The sequence below is a fragment of the Oryzias melastigma genome, linkage group LG17 (genome assembly GCF_002922805.2).
Source record: "Oryzias melastigma strain HK-1 linkage group LG17, ASM292280v2, whole genome shotgun sequence".
NCBI classification, from domain to species: Eukaryota; Metazoa; Chordata; class Actinopteri; order Beloniformes; family Adrianichthyidae; genus Oryzias; species Oryzias melastigma.
In genome coordinates, this window is record NC_050528.1 from 15,626,897 (window position 1) to 15,646,309 (window position 19,413).

General features: G+C 40.3%; 3 protein-coding genes across 19 annotated transcripts in view; 2 read left to right on the forward strand and 1 right to left on the reverse strand.

The window, feature by feature from the left end:
• LOC112144243 (disco-interacting protein 2 homolog C) overlaps positions 1–7,721 on the forward strand; it is a 279,772-nt gene extending 272,051 nt beyond the window's left edge. For all 7 annotated transcript variants that reach the window (XM_036216276.1, XM_024268647.2, XM_024268648.2 and 4 more), the window contains 6 exons: positions 1,612–1,673; positions 3,217–3,274; positions 3,369–3,443; positions 3,863–4,037; positions 4,129–4,252; positions 6,096–7,721. In XM_036216276.1, the coding sequence (XP_036072169.1) occupies positions 1,612–1,673; positions 3,217–3,274; positions 3,369–3,443; positions 3,863–4,037; positions 4,129–4,252; positions 6,096–6,348 (747 nt within the window). In that variant the 3' untranslated portion in view covers positions 6,349–7,721. The remainder of the gene's footprint in view (positions 1–1,611; positions 1,674–3,216; positions 3,275–3,368; positions 3,444–3,862; positions 4,038–4,128; positions 4,253–6,095) is intronic.
• LOC112144307 (tripartite motif-containing protein 16-like) overlaps positions 1–19,413 on the forward strand; it is a gene marked incomplete in the record, with an annotated part of 1,074,856 nt that overhangs the window by 1,010,385 nt on the left and 45,058 nt on the right.
• zmynd11 (zinc finger, MYND-type containing 11) overlaps positions 8,485–19,413 on the reverse strand; it is a 50,228-nt gene continuing 39,299 nt past the window's right edge. For all 11 annotated transcript variants that reach the window (XM_024268748.1, XM_024268755.1, XM_024268752.2 and 8 more), the window contains 4 exons: positions 14,552–14,626; positions 13,385–13,663; positions 13,110–13,295; positions 8,485–11,108 (listed from right to left, as the gene is read on the reverse strand). In XM_024268748.1, the coding sequence (XP_024124516.1) occupies positions 10,986–11,108; positions 13,110–13,295; positions 13,385–13,663; positions 14,552–14,626 (663 nt within the window). In that variant the 3' untranslated portion in view covers positions 8,485–10,985. The remainder of the gene's footprint in view (positions 11,109–13,109; positions 13,296–13,384; positions 13,664–14,551; positions 14,627–19,413) is intronic.

Genomic DNA, 19,413 nt, shown 5'->3' on the forward strand with positions numbered 1-19,413 from the left:
AGTCATTTATGCCTAAAAGATTCCAAAGAAAATGACGCTTTCAAAATAAAAGCACTGTATGCAGCTTCCTGTTGCAGGAGGACGTCTGGGCTCGATCACTTTGGTGTCAGACGGCTAAAAAACCCGGGTGAAAAACTCTCATCTTTTGGTTCAGGTCTTTCTTGACTGAATAAAGTTTGAAGTTTGAGGTGCATGTGGAGTCAGAGAGGATATCAACAACTGTGGTACAAAGAAATCAAGAGAAAAACTATTCAAATTGAAATCTGGTTTAAATAAAGTATCTGACATTTTCATGTTATACATTGTAAAAATGTTAGTGTAGATCGAATTCATCTGGAAATAATGATGTATGATTTTATTTTAAAACAGCAATAAATGACAAAAATAATTAACAGATGATTATTTATTTAATGTAATAACAAAAGCGATCTCACTTCCCTTGAAATAACGATGAAATAAATAAAAATTGAAATAATCTGGCTCATTTGGGAACAATTCTATTTTTTTATTTTAGTCTTTTTTAGCAGTTTTTGTGCTCGTTTTTCTGTTTAACATCTATGCATGACGAAAAGCACGTTCATGCTAAAGCCTGCAGCTGTGAAGCAGAGCAGATGGAGGAGCTGCAGTCTGCTGTGTTTTTATGTTTCACAGCAGAAATGGCACTAAAAAACAGCTTTAAAAAAGGGGGGGGGCTGATGTTTGTGCAGCTGCAGGCAAAATATATTAAACCTGAATGATTTGGATTTTTTATGCATTTTTATGCAAAGTCTAGTGATCACACAGAACTCAGGTTTAAGCAGCATCTTAATCTGAACCCCTCTGGACATGAAAAATGAACATGTGATCCACACAAACAATTCTCCACAAAATTGCAAATAAATTATTATGATAATGTAAGAAGAGCAGAGACAAATCTGTCTTTATTTTTCCCAGTTTTAAAGACTAAAAACACTTCTTTTTTGTGTTGTTGAAGTCTGTGTCCTCTTCCTGTCATGATTCAAACACGCTGATTCTTAAATGAACAGGGGAAAGCTCTTATTCTGAAAGCTACCAGAATCACTGCATTCGGGAGATGGTGGTGTTTGTCATTTTGCATGTGGACTCCAACTCCCAGCATGCCTCTGTGGTTGGATTTACACTGCTTAAGAACAGTGGAGAGATGGTGGAGGAAGATCGAGGTGGGAAATGGGTCCATTTTGATTTTTTCAATCAAAGTGTAGAACAGGAGGGTCAGAATCCAGGCCTCGAGGCCCAGTGTCCTCCATGTTTTCTAACCAACCTACAATTGAAGCTCCTTACTGGCTAAACACACCTGATCAGGTAATCAGCAGCAGATAAGGCAGGATTTGTGGAAAACCAGCAGGGGGCCGGCCTTAGAGGCCTGGAGGTTCTGGTCCAGAACATCCAGCTTCATCCTGGGTGTGATCACATGACACTTTTTCATTTGAATATAATCACAAATGTTCTCTTTTTCAACGTTTTTGCACATCATTCATGCAAATGAAATGTTGCTCTCAGTTTTCTCTTTGTAGTTTTCTTGAGCTATTGTTTCATGAGCATACGGGGGGGGCGGGACCTGCAGGGTTAACTAGATCCTTTTGCTGCTTTCAGGGTACATCAGGACCCGACCCCACCACGGTTTATGTTGACATGAGGGCGCTGCGGCACGACAGGTGAGTGAGCTCCTGACCTCCATTCAAGCTTTCTGCTCTGATGTGTCAGCCCTGTTCTCTGTGAGGAGGGGCTGTTCTCTGCGAGGAGGGGCTGTTCTCTGCGAGGAGGGGCTGTTCTCTGCGAGGAGGGGCTGTTCTCTGCGAGGAGGGGCTGTTCTCTGTGAGGAGGGGCTGTTCTCTGTGAGGAGGGGCTGTTCTCTGCGAGGAGGGGCTGTTCTCTGGTCTGAATCTAGACGGCGTTCAGTCAAACTCCCGGGTGAGAGTAGAAGCTGTAAACTTAAATGCAGATTTAGAGGAAATAGCATTTAGTTCAGGTGTTAAAGAACCAGTTTTCAGCCGTGGATTCTCCTCCCACTGATCACCATCATTTATCCATAACAAAATAATAATAATAATGCATTTTATTTGAAAGCGCCTTTCAAAACACTCAAGTACACTGTACAAATAAAATAAATAAAAACAACCAAAACATTATAACATCACTTAAAACATACATAAATTAAAAGCACAATAAATAAGTTGACATCTTAATAAAATCAGATTACAGATGAAGTAAAGTTATGAATTTGGAAAAGCAGATTTAAACAGATAGGTTTTGATTTTGGATTTAAAAACTGAAAAGGAGTCAACGTTGCTGAGAGTTCCAGAGTTGAGGAGCTGAGCAACTAAAGGCTCGGCTCCGTACGGTGACCAGACGGGCTGGAGGGACGGAGAGCTTAGATTCAGTTAGTTCTCTTAAGGTAACAGATTCATTTCCACAGTGTAACATTTATATTTTCTTATTTTCAGTCACAAGCAAAGAAAGTCATTATTTACCAGCATCCGTAATGTCCAGAGAAAGTTCGAGAAAGATCATTCAGCTGTTTGTCCAGCACATATTTATTCACAGTCAGTGGTGAGTTTGTGAAGAATTTCTGGGGAAAAATATTCCAAAAGTTTCCAAACAAAAAATAAGAACTGGTTCAGATCTACTGACACTACAGTAAACCTTTCAGACTGCAAACTAAAATTCCAGTTTTAAAAACTTTCAGAAGTTTGTTTCTTCCTGAAGTTTGAAACCTCTGTGAGGATTTTCTCTGACATCAGACGAGAAAATGACGACAGCTTCTGCAGGAGAACACGAGGAGGACCAGAATTCTGAGGAAACATACTCCTTCAAGGAGTTCTAGGGACCACTCTGCTGCACTCAGACCACTCTCACGCTGTTCTCTTTTCCTGTTTTTGCTTTTAGCTTTGAAACTTTCCAGAAGAGAAAGTTCCAGAATGCAAACTGAACTAAAACGATTGATATGAGAGAATAAAGAAAGTAGAAGATAGAAAGGCTTTCCGCTGCACACTGAAAGCATTTTTCTCTAAATTCTTCTTTTTTTTTATAAGTAAGCACATAAAACTGAATTATTTTATCAGACAGAATCCAGTGAACAATCAGTTTCTAGATTTCCACCCTGAGGATTTTCTTCTCCTCAAAGAGGTTTTATTCACAGAAGAGTAAATCTGCTAAAGCCAGACCTTTGAACAGAGTTGTGTTGTCTTCGCTGTGCAGAGTCAGGCTGGTAGAGAGGGGGTCCCCACACAGTCTGTCCCTCATGGAGTCTGGAAAGGTGAGCTCACTTTAGGAATAACTTCAGCTTCTTGGCTCTTTTTCTTTAGTAAAAGTGAAGTTTGTATGGAGTTTCTGTCTCTGTGTTGGAGCAGATCCTGCCTGGAGTCCGAATCATCATCGCAAACCCAGAGACTAAAGGACCAATGGGGGAGTCGCATCTGGGAGAGGTCAGTCTGGTCCCTCCCTCTTAACTAAGTATTCTTCAAAATTCAATTCCAGGGTCCATATGAAACCGATTAAAATGTATCCTCTGGTTCTATTTTGAAATTAGAATAATAATGTTTACTCATATATGTTGCAATATCTTACCAATTCTGTAAAAGGCAAATGTGTTGTTTGTTTGTATTTTTTTACATGGCATTGTTCAAATCTTAATAAAACATTTTTGGAAAAAAAAAAAAATGTATCCTCTGAGCTGATGGTGGATCCTGAGAAAACGTAGGGAAAATGGCCAATTTGTCCTAAAAAAGACTTAAACTGTTGTTAAAATAGGATTCATTTGAGCCCTGTGAGGGTCTTAAAATAACATTGATTGCACAGAAATATCTTGAATTTTTCTAACTCCATCTTGTGTAAATGTGTATAGATCTGGGTGCACAGCGGCCACAACGCCAGCGGCTACTTCACCGTGTACGGAGACGAGGCGCTGCAGTCGGACCACTTCAGCTCCAGACTCAGCTTCGGAGACACGCAGACCGTCTGGGCTCGGACCGGGTACCTGGGCTTCCTCCGCAGGACCGAGCTCACGGACGCCTGTGGAGGTGACGACGTCGTTTCAAGCCGTTTCCTGATGAAGTTCTGTGGATTCTAAATCCACCTGCCTTTCCACATGTCCTCTAAATGTGTCTGCAGAGCGCCATGATGCCCTGTACGTGGTCGGCGCTCTGGAGGAGGCCATGGAGCTCAGAGGGATGCGCTATCACCCCATCGACATCGAGACGTCTGTGATCAGGACACACAAGAGCATCATAGAGTGGTGAGCAGCCTGACGCACAACAGCAACTCTTCTTGTTAGAAACCGTTTCATAGAGTCTACAAATTGTATTTCTAATGTTTCAAAACCAACATTGTTCTGCAAAGACAGAATCTGAATTCTTCTCTAAACCCCTGCATTAGGAGAAAAAGCGTCTAAATTTGGACCTCACTTCCACTCGATGATGTCATCAGTAGTCAGCCACGTTAGCACGGAGCTTCCAGCGCTTGAATATACATAACAGCAGTTTTATAACTTTAAAAAGGTCACAAAAGTCATTACTTTTTACAATACAAAAGTAAAAATGCCACAGAGGAGAAAGGTGTTTCACCTTCATGGAACAGCAGAACCCATCACAACAGAGGGCTGTGTCCTCTGCTTAGAGGGTTGACACCACAAACGGAGGTAGAGAGAAGAATTTGGATGGGGCCTGACATTCCTCCCAGTAAAGTCTGTGATTCAACTCCATTGGAATCTTTGGCCGTCAGAACAGACATTAAACATGGAGTTTTTTATGTTTTTAACATGTTCTTGTAGCTTTTTCTGATGATTGAGGACAAGTGAAGAAAATTCAGCATAAAATGTTACGTCTTTTTTTTTAACTTGTCCTGTCCAACAGCTGAGCCAACAGATGTGGGCTGAGAGCTTCTTGTGTTGGGCAGATTTTACTGTCACAACAGGGATTTATTGAGTATAAACCCCTGTTGTATTTCATGCTAAACTTTATTTATATTGATTATGTTTTCTTTGTTGTTGGACCGGACGGGAAAAAAAGAAGGTGGGGGGGGGGAGAGAGATGGCAACAGAGAGAAGCAACATCATAAAACAACCAGGACTAAGTGATAAACTAGAATGGGCGGGGCCTGTCTACACACACACTCTATAGTTACACACACACTTGTGGCCAAAATAGTCTCCACATTGAAACCACACATAATGTACTTAATTCAACTATAACAGCAGCTCACACACTCCATCATACAAACCCATTCAGATAAAGACTTTCATTCTGTCACACAAACGGTTAGTGCTAAGGTGAGCTGATACCTGTGCTCAGGTGAGTGTTTATGTTTTCCTAATGTGGATAAAGATGGAATGTACAAAGGGGGAGAGCACCCGGCAGTCCCCACGCCAAGACCCCCCGCCGGGGCAGCAGCAGCAGCCAGGACCCCCGTAACACTTCTGAGTATATCTTTATTCAAATCGTTGTGATTCAGGAGCAGAGGGAAAAGGATGTATTTGTGACGTAGAAAATACGCTGAGCAGGCACCAGCTCCCTCCTCCTCTCCATTCTGATGCATCCACTTGCAGACAAATAGATCCATGTTCGTCTTTGATTTTTTTTTGTCTGAGCTGGAATCTGGATCAGAACTGGACTTCTGGATCACTCTGATATTGCTCAGCACTTTTGTTGGAAATGTCAGGTTGGGGGTGTGAGGAGCTGTAAGCTAGCAGGAGACAGTGTAAACAGATGGAGGATGGAAAGGCGGGCAGACTTACTCCACGCCATCAGTGCCACCCACAACTCAGAGGTGAATTTCTAATGAAGTTCTGGCGCTCTGCAGAAACTATGTCTCACAAAATGACACCAGTTCCTTGATTTTGGCTAAATATGACATAAACATAAAAATTAAAGACCTCTGGGAACACTTTTTAAAATAGATTAAGAGATGATTGAGTGGCTCTTTAAAGCCTTTATCTCATTGGATAACACATCATTTCAGAAATGAGTAACAAAACAGCAAGTCAATGCACACACTTGGAAGAAATGTCACTTAAATGTCACCAGGATCAACCCAACATTCCTCTAATCCGGAATCCTCGGTTTGCTCTTGTGCATCCGCAGCGCTGTGTTCACCTGGACCAACCTGCTGGTGGTGGTGGTGGAGCTGGATGGCTCCGAGCAGGAGGCTCTGGACCTGGTCCCTCTGGTGACCAACGTGGTTCTGGAGGAGCACTACCTGATCGTGGGCGTTGTGGTGGTGGTGGACATCGGCGTCATCCCCATCAACTCCCGCGGTGAGAAGCAGCGCATGCACCTGCGTGACGGCTTCCTGGCCGACCAGCTGGACCCCATTTATGTGGCTTATAACATGTAGCGCCGCCTAGTGGATTAATATTTAATCTGACTAAGAGGCGCGGCAGGAAGCCCTCCGTTTCACCGCACAGAGGTGACCTTACAGATGGAGGACGATCACTAACATAGCAAAGATGTTTGCTTTTACATTTACGCTCACTTTGGAAACCTGCTTCCTTAACCTTTTTTTTCTTTTTTACACGTCCTTGTAAAATTGTAGCTATTTTTTGAGATGTAAATTTCCACAAAAAAATGTTCAACATATCTTGAGTTTTTGCTGCATCAGCCATGACAAAAACTGAGCTGTGTTTCTACCAGTTGATGTTGCTATGAGGTACGTCTGAGCTTCTATTTTGTAGACTAGCCAAAACGTTTGCATCCAAACACCTTGCAGCCTTTATTTTTTCGTACAAAAAACATCCACTTTTAACCACTCGTATCCTGTAAGTATGTACAAAAAAAGACTGACATAATTTATTTTGTTTCTCTTTTAGAAATACAAGAAAGATATTCAAGAATGTTTTCTTCTGAATATTTGCTAATATAAGAAAAAAACATTATCTAGAGTGAAATAGAGTCTTATATCAAGCATATTATAAAAACAGAGATTATATGTTGATAGATTATATTGAAAAGTAAGAAATATTCCTGCAGTGAAGTCTGATGTTGACAGGCAGGTTTTACTCCAGGTTGGTCACCAGAACAAAACCGATTCATTCTGCATAGGTTAAAACACTCTGAACATTTTCTGTATTTGACTATTCTAATCAATATTTTATTTTAAAAATGTCATTTATTCTGAAAAACATAAAAATTTAAAATCAGTGTCTAATTTGAGATGCGATGAAAAGAACCAGTGACATTGAATGGAGCTCCAGTGGCTTTAATCCCATTATTTACCTTTTGTTGCCCTCTTGTGGCCGTATGGCGAATTACATTTTTTCTTTTATTCAGGCCCTTTTTTAAATGTTTGCAAATGTTTCAAAACAGTACAAATTTAACTGGATTACAACCTGTCTGTCACCCAGCAGCTGCCCCCCCACCCCTCGCCCCCAGCTCAGAAATGGTGCATCAACTTTGCCTTGTAAATAGGAGTTAGGAGTCCGTCATATTTTTACATGTACAGATCAATCAGGGCTCAGCACACAGTGATGTCAAACAGGAGTTCGAGTGTTTTATCAGGAACCCTTTAAGGATTTGCAGACGTCGTTGCATCGGCTCAGAATGTTCTGGTGTTTTTAATGAATGATAAAAGCTCTCATCGCCGGGTTTCTTCTTTCAGCAGCAACATATACGTCCCCCGGATTGTTTTTTATGGTTTTAAGAATGTCTTATTTGAGTTGTCTTTCATTTAAATAAGTATTTTGACAATAAACTATCTTTGTTACTCTGCAAGTTTGGTTGCATCATTGATTTTTCCATACTTGGGAAAAATTGATTTTACATTTTCTGACAATTAAGTGCTGAAATTTGGTTTAAGCAATAAAAAAGTTAGTTTTTATCCCAGTGTTTTTTTTAGTAATATTAATCCTAATTCTTTGAAAACTATATAAGTGCTGATATCATATCCAATTGGAAAGTGGATCCAGTAGCAATTCATTCGTTTTTCCTTTAAAAAATCTGGTTTAAACACAAAGTTTCTAAAAGCATTTCGTTGTGACATTTATTTGTTCTTAGACAGAACTCATCTCAGCTGTGGTAAGGTGCTCAAAAGGTGGAAAATACTCTGTAAAATTGCTTAAAAGTAACAGATGGGAAAAAAGTTACAGCAAACACGTGTTTTTAGCCCACCTCTGCATTGCGTCGACTCTTCTTTTTTTTTGGTCTGAATTTTTGTCTAAAAAAACTTTAAACTTTACAGGTTACTACAAAAATAACAAAACAAGTTTTGAAACTGGGCTAATTCTGGTTCATTGCATCCAATGTATTTGAATTCATTATTTCTAAGAAAACCTGTGTCATGTTATCAAGCTTTTTAAAGAAACTCTTTACTATTAAAACTCTGAACACTAACATCAGCCCTGCTAGACACCTCACCTCAGTCTTACTGAAGCTGCAGATGATTAGGTTTCTAAACTCTTCAGTCCAACAGTTCCTGCAGTCAGTTTGATCTTTAACTCCAACCCTCCACAAGAAAGAACCAAACTGGACCACAGACATGTGTTGATACATTTATTTCCTCCATGTTAGCACATAGAATATATTTATATACATATTGCTAGCTAAAGTGTCCAAAAACAAAAGACTGGGAGCATTAAAAAATGTTGCTATGGTTAAAAGTTTACATGTGGACAGAACAGAAGATGACCTACTAGAAGTGAGAGCAGAGAAACTGTCCTTCCTGTCAGACGTACTTAGAGTACAAGAAGGTCAAACTCACACAGCATCACATAGTAAAATACCTCGGAGCGGGAGCAGAGAACAGTCTGATCATCGGACCGACTCGCTTTTTCCAGCTGAAATCAGCCTCACACGTCTGGAAGCTCAACAGAAGCTTCCAGAAAAACAAACAAAAAAAAAACCATTGTCATTGCATTTTGAGTGCAACTACATCTTTTTTTTGTTTTATTTTTAGCTTACACAATGAAATGAGCAGAGGGAAAAAAATACACACACAGCATCATGCGCTTAAAACTCCAGGAATACAAAGATCAAAACAAGAAGATTAAAAAACTGACATGGATGCACAAAGAGAAACATTCTAACATGACGTTAAAACCAGGAGAACAAAAGCTGCTTTATTTTCTTTGACACATCGAAGGTTTTAAAATATAAAAAAACTGAAATACATACAAAGTGACATGAAAGCTGATATATCAGTTGTACATTGTACAAAATTAGGACCAACAGTCATCCAGATCACTGAAAATATTAAATGCCACTTAATTTACACACCAACATGTAGCAGGTTTACTGATATTTACATGTAGTGCAACCATGAGGCTGGAAAAGTGACCCAACGACAGACATGAAGAAAGAGGATGAAATGAACAAAAACATCACTTCAGAGTCCAAACACCTTTGATCAAACATCTTCCTTCTCCGCCTCCATCCGAACGACTGTGATCCAGAAACAACGTCACGTCTGAGCTGCTCAAACCGTCCAGGTTCTGATGTTTTCTACAGACATCTGAGAGAAAACTGAGCACGTTCACAAGGAACTACTTAGGTGAGGCGAAAAAAATAAACAAGCTTGACATTTAAAATACAGAAATCTCATCATCTAAAACGCACAGAGGAACCTCAAATCAATCAGGTCTTTCTTTAAGTTACACGATTTCCTGCTTTTTTCTGTTTGGCAAAAAAACAACTGCAAAAAGTGAGGCCCAAATGGAGGAAGGAGGAAGCTGAAAAAAATGACAGAGTACGAGCGAAACATTGATCAAACGTTACTGTCATTACATCATTTCATTTATTAAAATAGATCAAAGCTGCCTGACCACAATACTTCTGTAAGAAAAGGTTTCAGTTGAGACTAATCGATGGGAAAAAAAAATCTTTTTTTCATTTGGGGAAAGCTAAAGAAGTTTGTCAAAATAATCTTTTCAATAATCAAAATAAAGATAAAAGCGAGTCCACGGTTCTGTCCACGCAAAGAAACCCCCAAAACGTCAACGATGATGATGATGATCAGCACTTCTGTCAAAAGTTCATCACTAAGGAAACAATCAAAGATTTCAACCTGGCAATCTCATTGCCTTTAGAAAACGGAATCAGAGCACCACGGTTACACACCACTGAGGAAAGAAGGAAAGAAAAGACTAGAAAACAGGAATCCCTCCTTTACATTTGCATAATATTGAATCACTGCTTCCATCGCCGCTCCTCGCACGTCTTTTTTTCTTTTTGCTATAAATAAAAACAGAGTGAAGCCGTCGGCATGCAGAGCGGCCTCCAAACAAACAGGCACTGAGCACCAACAACAGCAAACGCAGACGGACGGAGCGGGCGTGGAGCGGGCCGCCTCCTCGGCTTAACAGATGTGAGGCTTTTTGGCAACATTACAAGCTCTGGGTTTGTTTGTTTGTTTTGGATTCATGAGGACATGAAATGTGTGCAAAGAAACAAAAGCATGAACCCTGTCTGAGACGCGCCGCAGGATCTCCTTCCATCACATGACGGATGTGTGCAGAGTCGTGATAATCGTGGACACAAATGATTTATTGGGCCGGCGTCTTTTAAGGCCGACCTCGGACCCTGTTCCCAACGAGTGACTTGTGGACCACAAGATTCTAGGTAGAAATGATTAAAAAGGTGCAATCCTCCACCCTGGATTCAGGACGCGGCGGGAGCCTCCACTCCTGCAGGCTTCTCCGTTTCTATGACGACTTCTCTGTTCACGTTTGATGCATTTATGGTAGAAACTTTTTTAAAAATCCTAATAAAACATTCTCACTTGTTTCACACATAAATAACATTCTCCAGCAGAAAAAAAGATCACTTTGAAGGGGAAAAAAAAACTTTGGAGAAATTTGTTCACAAACAACCAGGAGGGAGTGCAGAGTTATCACAGAGGGAGCATTAAAAATGAACTTCAAAACGCTGCTCAGCGGGTTCACAAAGTTTTTATCAAGGCAAGAGGAGAAGCAGGAGGGGGGAGAGCGCGTCAGCGGGGGATACCATGAGTGGCGGGGCGGGGCGGGGCGGGGCGGGGCCGGCTCATCTCTTCCTGCGGCAGGTTCGTTTGTGGTCGGCGTGCCAGTGCTCCTGCTGACACTTGATGGAGCAGTAGGAGGTGTTCCAGCAGCAGTGGTACATGGCCTCCTCCTCACAGTTGTAGCACTGCAGGAGGACATAGCAGAGGTTACAGCGCTCCACAGAGGCCCATTCAAAACCTACACAAAACTGTACAAATAGCATTTACACACACAACTTTAAATTACAACAGTACACATGAATGACCAGGTACACACACAAACACATTACACACAAATCTGATGAGAGACATCTCCAAGATTCGTGTCTAAGCGATGCATTTAAATGCTGCTAGAATGCTGGGTCATTAGAGTTTTAACTTAGATTGTGAATAAAATCTGATGAAACTTGACATTTTCCTCTTCCGCGGGCGCCAGTCCCAGCCATGGCGGTAACAGGACAGCGCGAGGTCATCCCCGAGAGAGCAGAGTGGGTTGATCTCGGTCCCGCTGCGCTCGCTGGAGAAGGACCTGGCGCCGTCTGGTTATCGCCGTGGATGGGGCCAGTGATGAGAATAGAGAAACTTTAGTGTTTGGACTTTTTGATAGGAATTATCATGTATATCTGATTATGAAAGTGAGAAAACGTCAAGTATCATCACATGTTCACAATCTAAGTTCAAAGCATCTCAGCAGCATTTAAACGCATCACTTACACACAAATCTTTGGAGACATGAAAAGAGTCTCTCGTCAGATTTGTGTGTAAATATGGTTTTGTGTTTGCGTAACAAGCGATTTTTAAACAAGTTTATGTGTAGTTAGCTTTAAGCTGCTACAATTTAAAGTTGTGTGCATGTAAATTATATTTTGTTTTTTTGGTCATTTTTGTACAAGTGAATCCACAGTTGTAGGTACACACAGTCACACAGAAGAATTACACACGCATAAATCAGATGAGACTGTTCTCTCAATATGAGACTGTCTACAGTCAGAACTGCTCAGAACACCTTAAGTTCAAATGAGGGATGGGAACGGTTTGGATCTGATTCAGTGACGAACCGCTACTTTTACTACAGTTCAGATGGAATGAATACAGGTATTGCCAATGGATTCTTCTCACACCTAACTGTAAAGCTTCAGCATCTGCTGGAATGTCAGTATTTGCATGAACATTTGAAGAGTCGAAGCTCCAGTGTTAAACACAGAGATGTAACAATGAACCAGATGGTTCTGAGGAGTGAAGTGGACAGAGACCAGAGCACAGAGCTGGTCTTTGACACCATGAGTCCATTACAGACACCAGGTGACCCGGGTCGAGCAGTCCCACCGGCTGGACTGAGAGCATTTTCCCAGTGAAGACTGACGCCGGGGTCACACTGGACGCAAATTTTTCCACGATGGTCGACGGGCCCTTCTACTAGAGTTATTGCTTTTTTTTGCCATCATGGGTAATAAGTCAATAACCAGGATATCACTCTGTGTTTCTGCTAAAAGCGGATGGTCTCTGCCCCTGTTGACACAGACCCCGCCCCCCAACTCCGCAGTCGACCCACTTCATTGATCTGTTTGTGCGTGCGTGTGCGTGTCTGTCTGTTTTGTTGTGTGTCTGTGTGCACGCACGCGCTCCCACGTGTTTCCGTCGGTAAATTAATAAACTAAAAATATTACCTGATGTTTCTTCCAAGAAGAACCGCTCCTCTGCCTCTCTCTTGTTCAAACGCACCCCCATGCCCCGCTCCAGTGTGCCCCCACTGCATTGATCTGTCTGTGTGTGTATCTGTCTGTTTTGTGTGTCTGTGCTCGCGTGAACATGTATGCGTATGGCGATTGTGTGTTTATTTTATTTATAAAATAATTATATATTATATATATTTATTGAGTGTTAAAACATGATCACATTTGTCAATCGCTGCGTTTTATTGTGAAAAATTAGTTTTATTTTGAAAATAAACCGGATTTTCACATATATGTTGATGCAACTCCCTGCCAGTATTGACGCGGAGCGCTCGCAGCTCGTGGAAAAAAATAGACCAGACGCTGAAACGTTCCGCTGCACCGCGCGGACCCTCCACGCCGCTCCGCGCCTGGTCTGAACGACGCCATAGGTTAACATGGGCGCCGAATGGAAGCGGACTCCGTTCCACTCACCCACTGCTTCTTCTTGGTCTGGGAGATGAGCTGCTTGTGTTGGGCCACCAGCTTCTTTACCTCCTCCACCAGCTCTTCTTTACACTTCTCCTTCACCTGCTTGCACTTCCTGTCCATCTCCGCCTGTGCTCCGGCCACCGCTTTACTCACCGCCTGCCTCTTCTCCTCCTCCATCTCTGCTCGTAGCTGAGGAGAAAGACGGACGGGCAGCAGGAAGTCCTGCGTTTATCACTGCGGCTGGCGTGCGGGAACACCTCAGCCGGACGCCATCTCACCTTCTCCAGAGCTTCTCTGACCACCCGCTCCGTCTCCCTCTTGTTGTCGGCCTTCATCATCTCTTTGACGTCGTTGAAGACTTTGGTGTATTTCTCGTGGCACATGTTCTGGCAGGCGCCTTCGCTGTTGGTCTGGGTGCCGCGGTGAAGCGTGCGCGGCGACCCTCCGCTGGCCTTCTTCGTCTGCGTGGACACCGACAGCTTCTCTGGCTGCTGCGGCGCCGAACACACGGGGATCTCCTGGCTGGAGCTCACCGCCTCCATCTCCGGCTCCGGGTCCTGGAGGAGGAAAGACCGATGAGTGGTTCAAGCGACGTTCCGTTTCTAAATGTTCGTGCTGTCGTCAGATACATGAAGGAAATTTGAAAGTAAGTCTCCTGAACTGTAGCTCTTGGGTTTCTCTAACAGTGTGGCAGTTTGATAGACAAAAGAGGCATTTCTCTTTTCTTTAACCGTCTGTTCCCGTGGCAACACTGCAGGGCTCACTAATGTGTGCACATTCATCACAGTAGCACAGGATCTCATGCTCTTTATTGTGAAAATGACAAAAAAGTCCCATTGAATCCATCTGCCTGTCAGCATCACACACAGAGCTTTCATAGTAACATTTGCAGAGAAAAAAAGGCTTCAAACAAATAAAAAATAGTTTCCCCTTAACAAGACAATTTGCATATTTTAGGTATGCAAAACATTTAAGAACTTAAGAGTGGAAAAAAAAACTCCTGAAGTAAAAGCTGATTAGTAAAATGACTTCTATGCAAACAAATTGGAAAGATTACTCCCTTCTAGATTGGGGTGCCTAAATCCTTATTATGGTATTATGGTATTATATCGTATTATGGTCTGTAGCATGTTTGTATGTTTTGACGAGCAGCCCCTGCTCCATTACTACAAACATAAAGGACATGGATTTTTTTTCATTCAAGTTAGAGATGCTGATGAAGTTGAAATCTGTTTAAAAAGTTAATATCTGCATAAAAAACACTTTATGTAGTTTTTGAGCATTAGAACTTCAAAGTCTCACACCAGTCATCTTTTGATCGATGCCAAACATGTTCTCAGTGGTCTTTGAACTATGATTACGCTGTTTTAGTCTAAATTAAATGACCTGTGTGATTTCACTTGTGCAGCGTTTTCCTCCTAAAAGTAGAAGTTTTCATATCTTACGCTGACTTCCTCTTTGGGTTCAGCAGCTTGAGTTCGACGGCTTTTCTTCGCCTTGGGCTCCAAGCTTCCTTTGAGCTGGAGGGGAAACGAACAAAGCAGAGAAAATAGATTTTATTTAGAAATTATACGACCAATGGAATACTTTATTTTTGAGTTAACTGAGATGAGACCAAGTGTGTGTGTGTTTTTTTTAAATTTATTTACAAAATCTAGATCATATAGTTTTGGGAAAAAACACTGAAAACTAAATAATCCTAAACACAAAATAAACCTAAACTCCTACAGTACCCAGCTTTACCAGCAGATGGCAGTGTTCTTGTAATATAATCAATTGGAATTCAATCAGGAAAAACTTTGCTAAAAATATCACCTCTTCATGCAACTCATACATTTTTGAGGATTTTTTTTTCTACAAGTTCAAAGATTACATTTTTTAAATATTTTGAAACTTTTTTTGATGACCTCCATGACTTACTTTACTTTAAATGGACCATACCATGAAAAACCCAAAGCGATATTTTGATCCGTTTATTCTGAGTAATCCTCTAAAAACCTGCTCTCGGCAGCATCCCCTCCCCAACCCATGAAAACGGTCCTCACAATCTGACGTCACAGAGTGAGACCGCCCTCTTCAGGAAGAGTCTGCTCTGACAGCTCCGCCTCCAGTCTGACAGCAACACTCAATTTCTCCACTGAGCTAATGATGATTAGTAAAAAAAATCATTTTAGATTAGGGCTGGGCGATATGGCAAAAAAAGAAAAGCACGATTTTTTTCAATTTTATTTCACGATTTCTTTAAAATAAATTCAAATTGACAAAAATGTAATTATAATGATTTTAGTTGAAAGAAGTAAACACATTTTGAACAAATATTTATATTTATTCCAATTAAATAGTTATTATCTATTAAGATGAATCTGTAAATAGTGCAAGAATTGTGTCTTCTACTGCTACAGGTAATGCATTGCTGTCAAATGAACAGCTTCTAAATATCAGTGAGTTTTAATTTTGCCTCTGTGCCAAAATCCATAAAACTGAGCTTGTAAATGATTGTCACCCAAGACCAGAAATGAGGGAGATTGATGAAGTTTAACAGCATGAATGACTGATAAAGTTTAGTAAAGTCCTTTCCCTATTAAAACATCTCAAAGTGCTAAATAATAATAATAATAATATTAATAAAAACACCCTTTACCACATTTTCAAATGAAACTGAAACGGTTACACTTTATAATAAGATTCCTTAACAAGCTTTGTTAACACACTAATAAGCATTATTAATGTTCTTATAAGGTGTTAGTAAGACATTTATTGGTGTAATAAGCCTAATAAGGCTTATTAAATTCCTAAGTTAACACATTTACAAGCATTATTAATGTGTTAATATGATGCTTATTGTTACATTTATTACCATCGTATACGTGGAACAAATAAGTGTTAACAAGCTTAATAAGAATCATTTACAAAACTTGTTAACAGATTAGTAAGCCTTATTAATGTGTACAGTTCTTGTAAGACATTTAATATCATTATAGATGTCTCACACTAACTTATGTGTTAATAAGCTTAATTAGAATCATTAATAAACTAAAGGATTAATTTACTGCATTAATAATGTGTTAAATGCTAGTAAAATATTTATTAGCATTATAGGTGTCTGGCAAATACATGATAGTGTTAATGAGAATATTGACTACTCAGTCAGACCATTGTCTACAAAGATCATACTAGTAAACTGGTAGTAAGCTTAATAAATGTGTTAATAAACTTTGTTAACCATTTATTAAATGTTTTGCAGCACCTTATCTAAAGTGTAATCAAAACCATATTAGTAAACTGGTAGTAAGCTTAATAAATGTATTATTAAACTCTGTTAGCCAGATATTTTTTTTTTTAAAGCAGCCTTCCAAGGACACCGTGAGGGTGTTTAATCCACGCGATTGTTTTGTGTGTGTGTGTGCTCGCGCGCCCGGGTGCGTGTGTGTGTGTGTTGATTATTTTCGTCTCTACAGTCTGTTTAGATACGAAAACATGATCGCAATTGTCAATCGCGGCGTTTTATTGTGAAAAACTGGTTATATTTTGAAAATAAACCGGATTTTCTCATGTATGTTGATGTAACTTCCTGCCAAAATCGACCCGGGTCACTCGCGGCTAGCACAAAAAAAAATAGTCCAGACGTCGAAACGATCCACTGCACGGCGCGGGCCCTCCGCAGAGGACGCGCCGCTCCACGCCTGGAGAGGACCACGCCGTAGGTTAACATGGACGCCGAATGAAAGCTTCCTCCGCTCCGTATCCAGTGTGAACCCGCCGTCAGAATAGCTGTGTTTGAGATCATGCAGGCGGACGCGGCGCTGCGCAGAAGATCGCCTGGATTGCGGTGCATGTTAGGTATTTTGGACTCTCACGCCACTTATCAATCATCATGAAAATATCGCGGGAAAGCGCCTACTCAGCTCCTACTCAGGCGCGTGCTGCTGCAAATCTGGCGTTGCACTGACTTCAAGCCGTCTGTATGACTACAAAACAACGGTGTTCTGGTAGTTCTTGTACTTCGACTTGTTTCTGATCAGAAATAACTGGAGCCAAATAAAGGAAATCTGCGCATTTTGTAACTTACTGGAAAATAGTGAATCACTGATGTAAAAATGAGCAATATTTTGGTGGTTTTATGTGTTATTGTTGCCTTTAAAAGTTTGTTTTTTGAAAAGTTGTTTGTAAAGATTTGTTTAGAGTCTCAGAGTTCAGAAAGTTTTTCTCACTTGTTGAAAATGTTATTTAAAGCTTGAAAGTGATTTTACAAAATCTTTAAACATTTGCAGATGTTTTTATTGTTACAGAATGTATATAAATATTTCCATTTCAATTGTATATAAAAAAGTTTCATTTTACAAGTTTTATGCTTTGTGCTTGTTTATGGTAAAACACTCCACACTTTGGGTAAGGTGCTGCAAAACATTCAATAAATGGTTAACAAAGTTTATTAACACATTTATTAAGCTTACTACCAGTTTACTAATATGAACTTTGTAGACAATGGTCTGACTGATTAGTCAATATTCTCATTAATACTATCAGGTATTTGCAAGACACCTATAATGCTAATAAATACTTTACTATCATTTAACACATTATTAATGCAGTAAATTAATCCTTTAGTTTATTAAAGGTTCTAATTAAGCTTATTAACACATAAGTCAGTGTGAGACATCTATAATGATATTAAATGTCTTACAAGAACCGTACTAATAAGCTTTAGTAATCTGATAACATGTTTTGTTAATTATTCTTATTAAGCTTGTTAACACTTATTTGTTCCACGTATACGATGGTAATAAATGTAACAATAAGCATCATATTAACACATTAATAATGCTTGTAAATGTGTTAACTTAGGAATTTAATAAGCCTTATTAGGCTTATTACACCAAGAAATGTCTTACTAACACCTTATAAGAAATATGAAGTTTACATCCACAGCTCCTTCACTAACATCTGCTCTCTGCGGTGTTTATGTCACTGAGCAGAAATCTAGCGTTAACATTAGCGCTATTTATTCTAGCTGGGCTTTCTCCGGTCCGTACGACCAAGAAAAAAGATCAACAGTGACCATAGAGGAAGCCGTCGAAACAATAACCCCAGCTTTTCTGGGCCATCTTTCTGCTGTCATCGCCGCTACTCTTGTATTGAATTAATGTATTGAATTAATTAATATTAATGTATTGTTTAAGAAAATTATGTGCAAACTCACTTACACTTCTTACAAAGAAAAAAAAAGTGCAACCGACAATAAGATTTAGGATAGCTACAAGCTACCAAAACAATGCAGCAATGTGCATCTTGACCGAACATTTTACGTGTTTCCAACATAAATTTCCATCAGTTTTTGTGCAGGTTGAACGTGAATATGTACGATTAACATCCGCTATGTTTTAAAAACATGAAACATTAATTAAAACATACATCAGAGAACCAAACTAGCATGTCTCTCATGAATTACTAGCACCAACTTTAGCACACAGTTCACGGTTCCCAGCCTGATTTCTCTCTATTAAAATGTGATTCCTGTCCTGTGATGATTCCTCTCCATCGGATTATTTTGTTGTCAAGGTTTTTGAAGTCGACTGTAAAACACTGCGTCTCCTTTTGTTACTTTTTCGGACCTCCGTCATTCATTACTCGAGAAGACTCGATCCATAATGACGGTGCATGTCTGTCACGCCGTATGTCACGTGACTTCCAATCCAGTAATATATGTCATTGATTACAAGAAAAAACACTGGGGGGGAGGAGGGGGAGGAGGAGGAGGAGCAGCAGCAGCTCGGATTTAAAGTCACAGCTTTTGCCTTCTCGGTTTGCAGCTTTTCGTAGAAGATCGTGATAAAACCATCTCTCAAAAATGACAGATCGTCAGCTTTGGAGATCGTAAGACGGTTTATATCGTCATATCGCCCAGCCCTATTTTAGATGCAGAATACCGTATATCTTCCAGTTGTGTCCAATCTTCAATAAAATCCAGCTCAAACAGGAGTTTGTTACTTTAGACACGGGGCTCCTTTATGACATATGACATTAAGGCATTATGGTATGTCAGACATGCACGATGAAGTCATGAAGTGGACTGCAGCCACACACAGCAGCAGGTAGAGCTTCAGGAATCGAGTCATTATACTTCTGGGTCAGAAAAAAACCCTGAAAATAACTAGTATTTCATACATAATTTGTTCTTTAGTGTTCCAAAAGTAATACATGATCAAATGTATGGATTTCGGAGTCACGTGGGTGCGCTGAGGAAGATGGTCGCTTGATTTGAGGTCTCCCGCAAAACCCCCAAGTTTAACTAACTTCGCTAACTAGT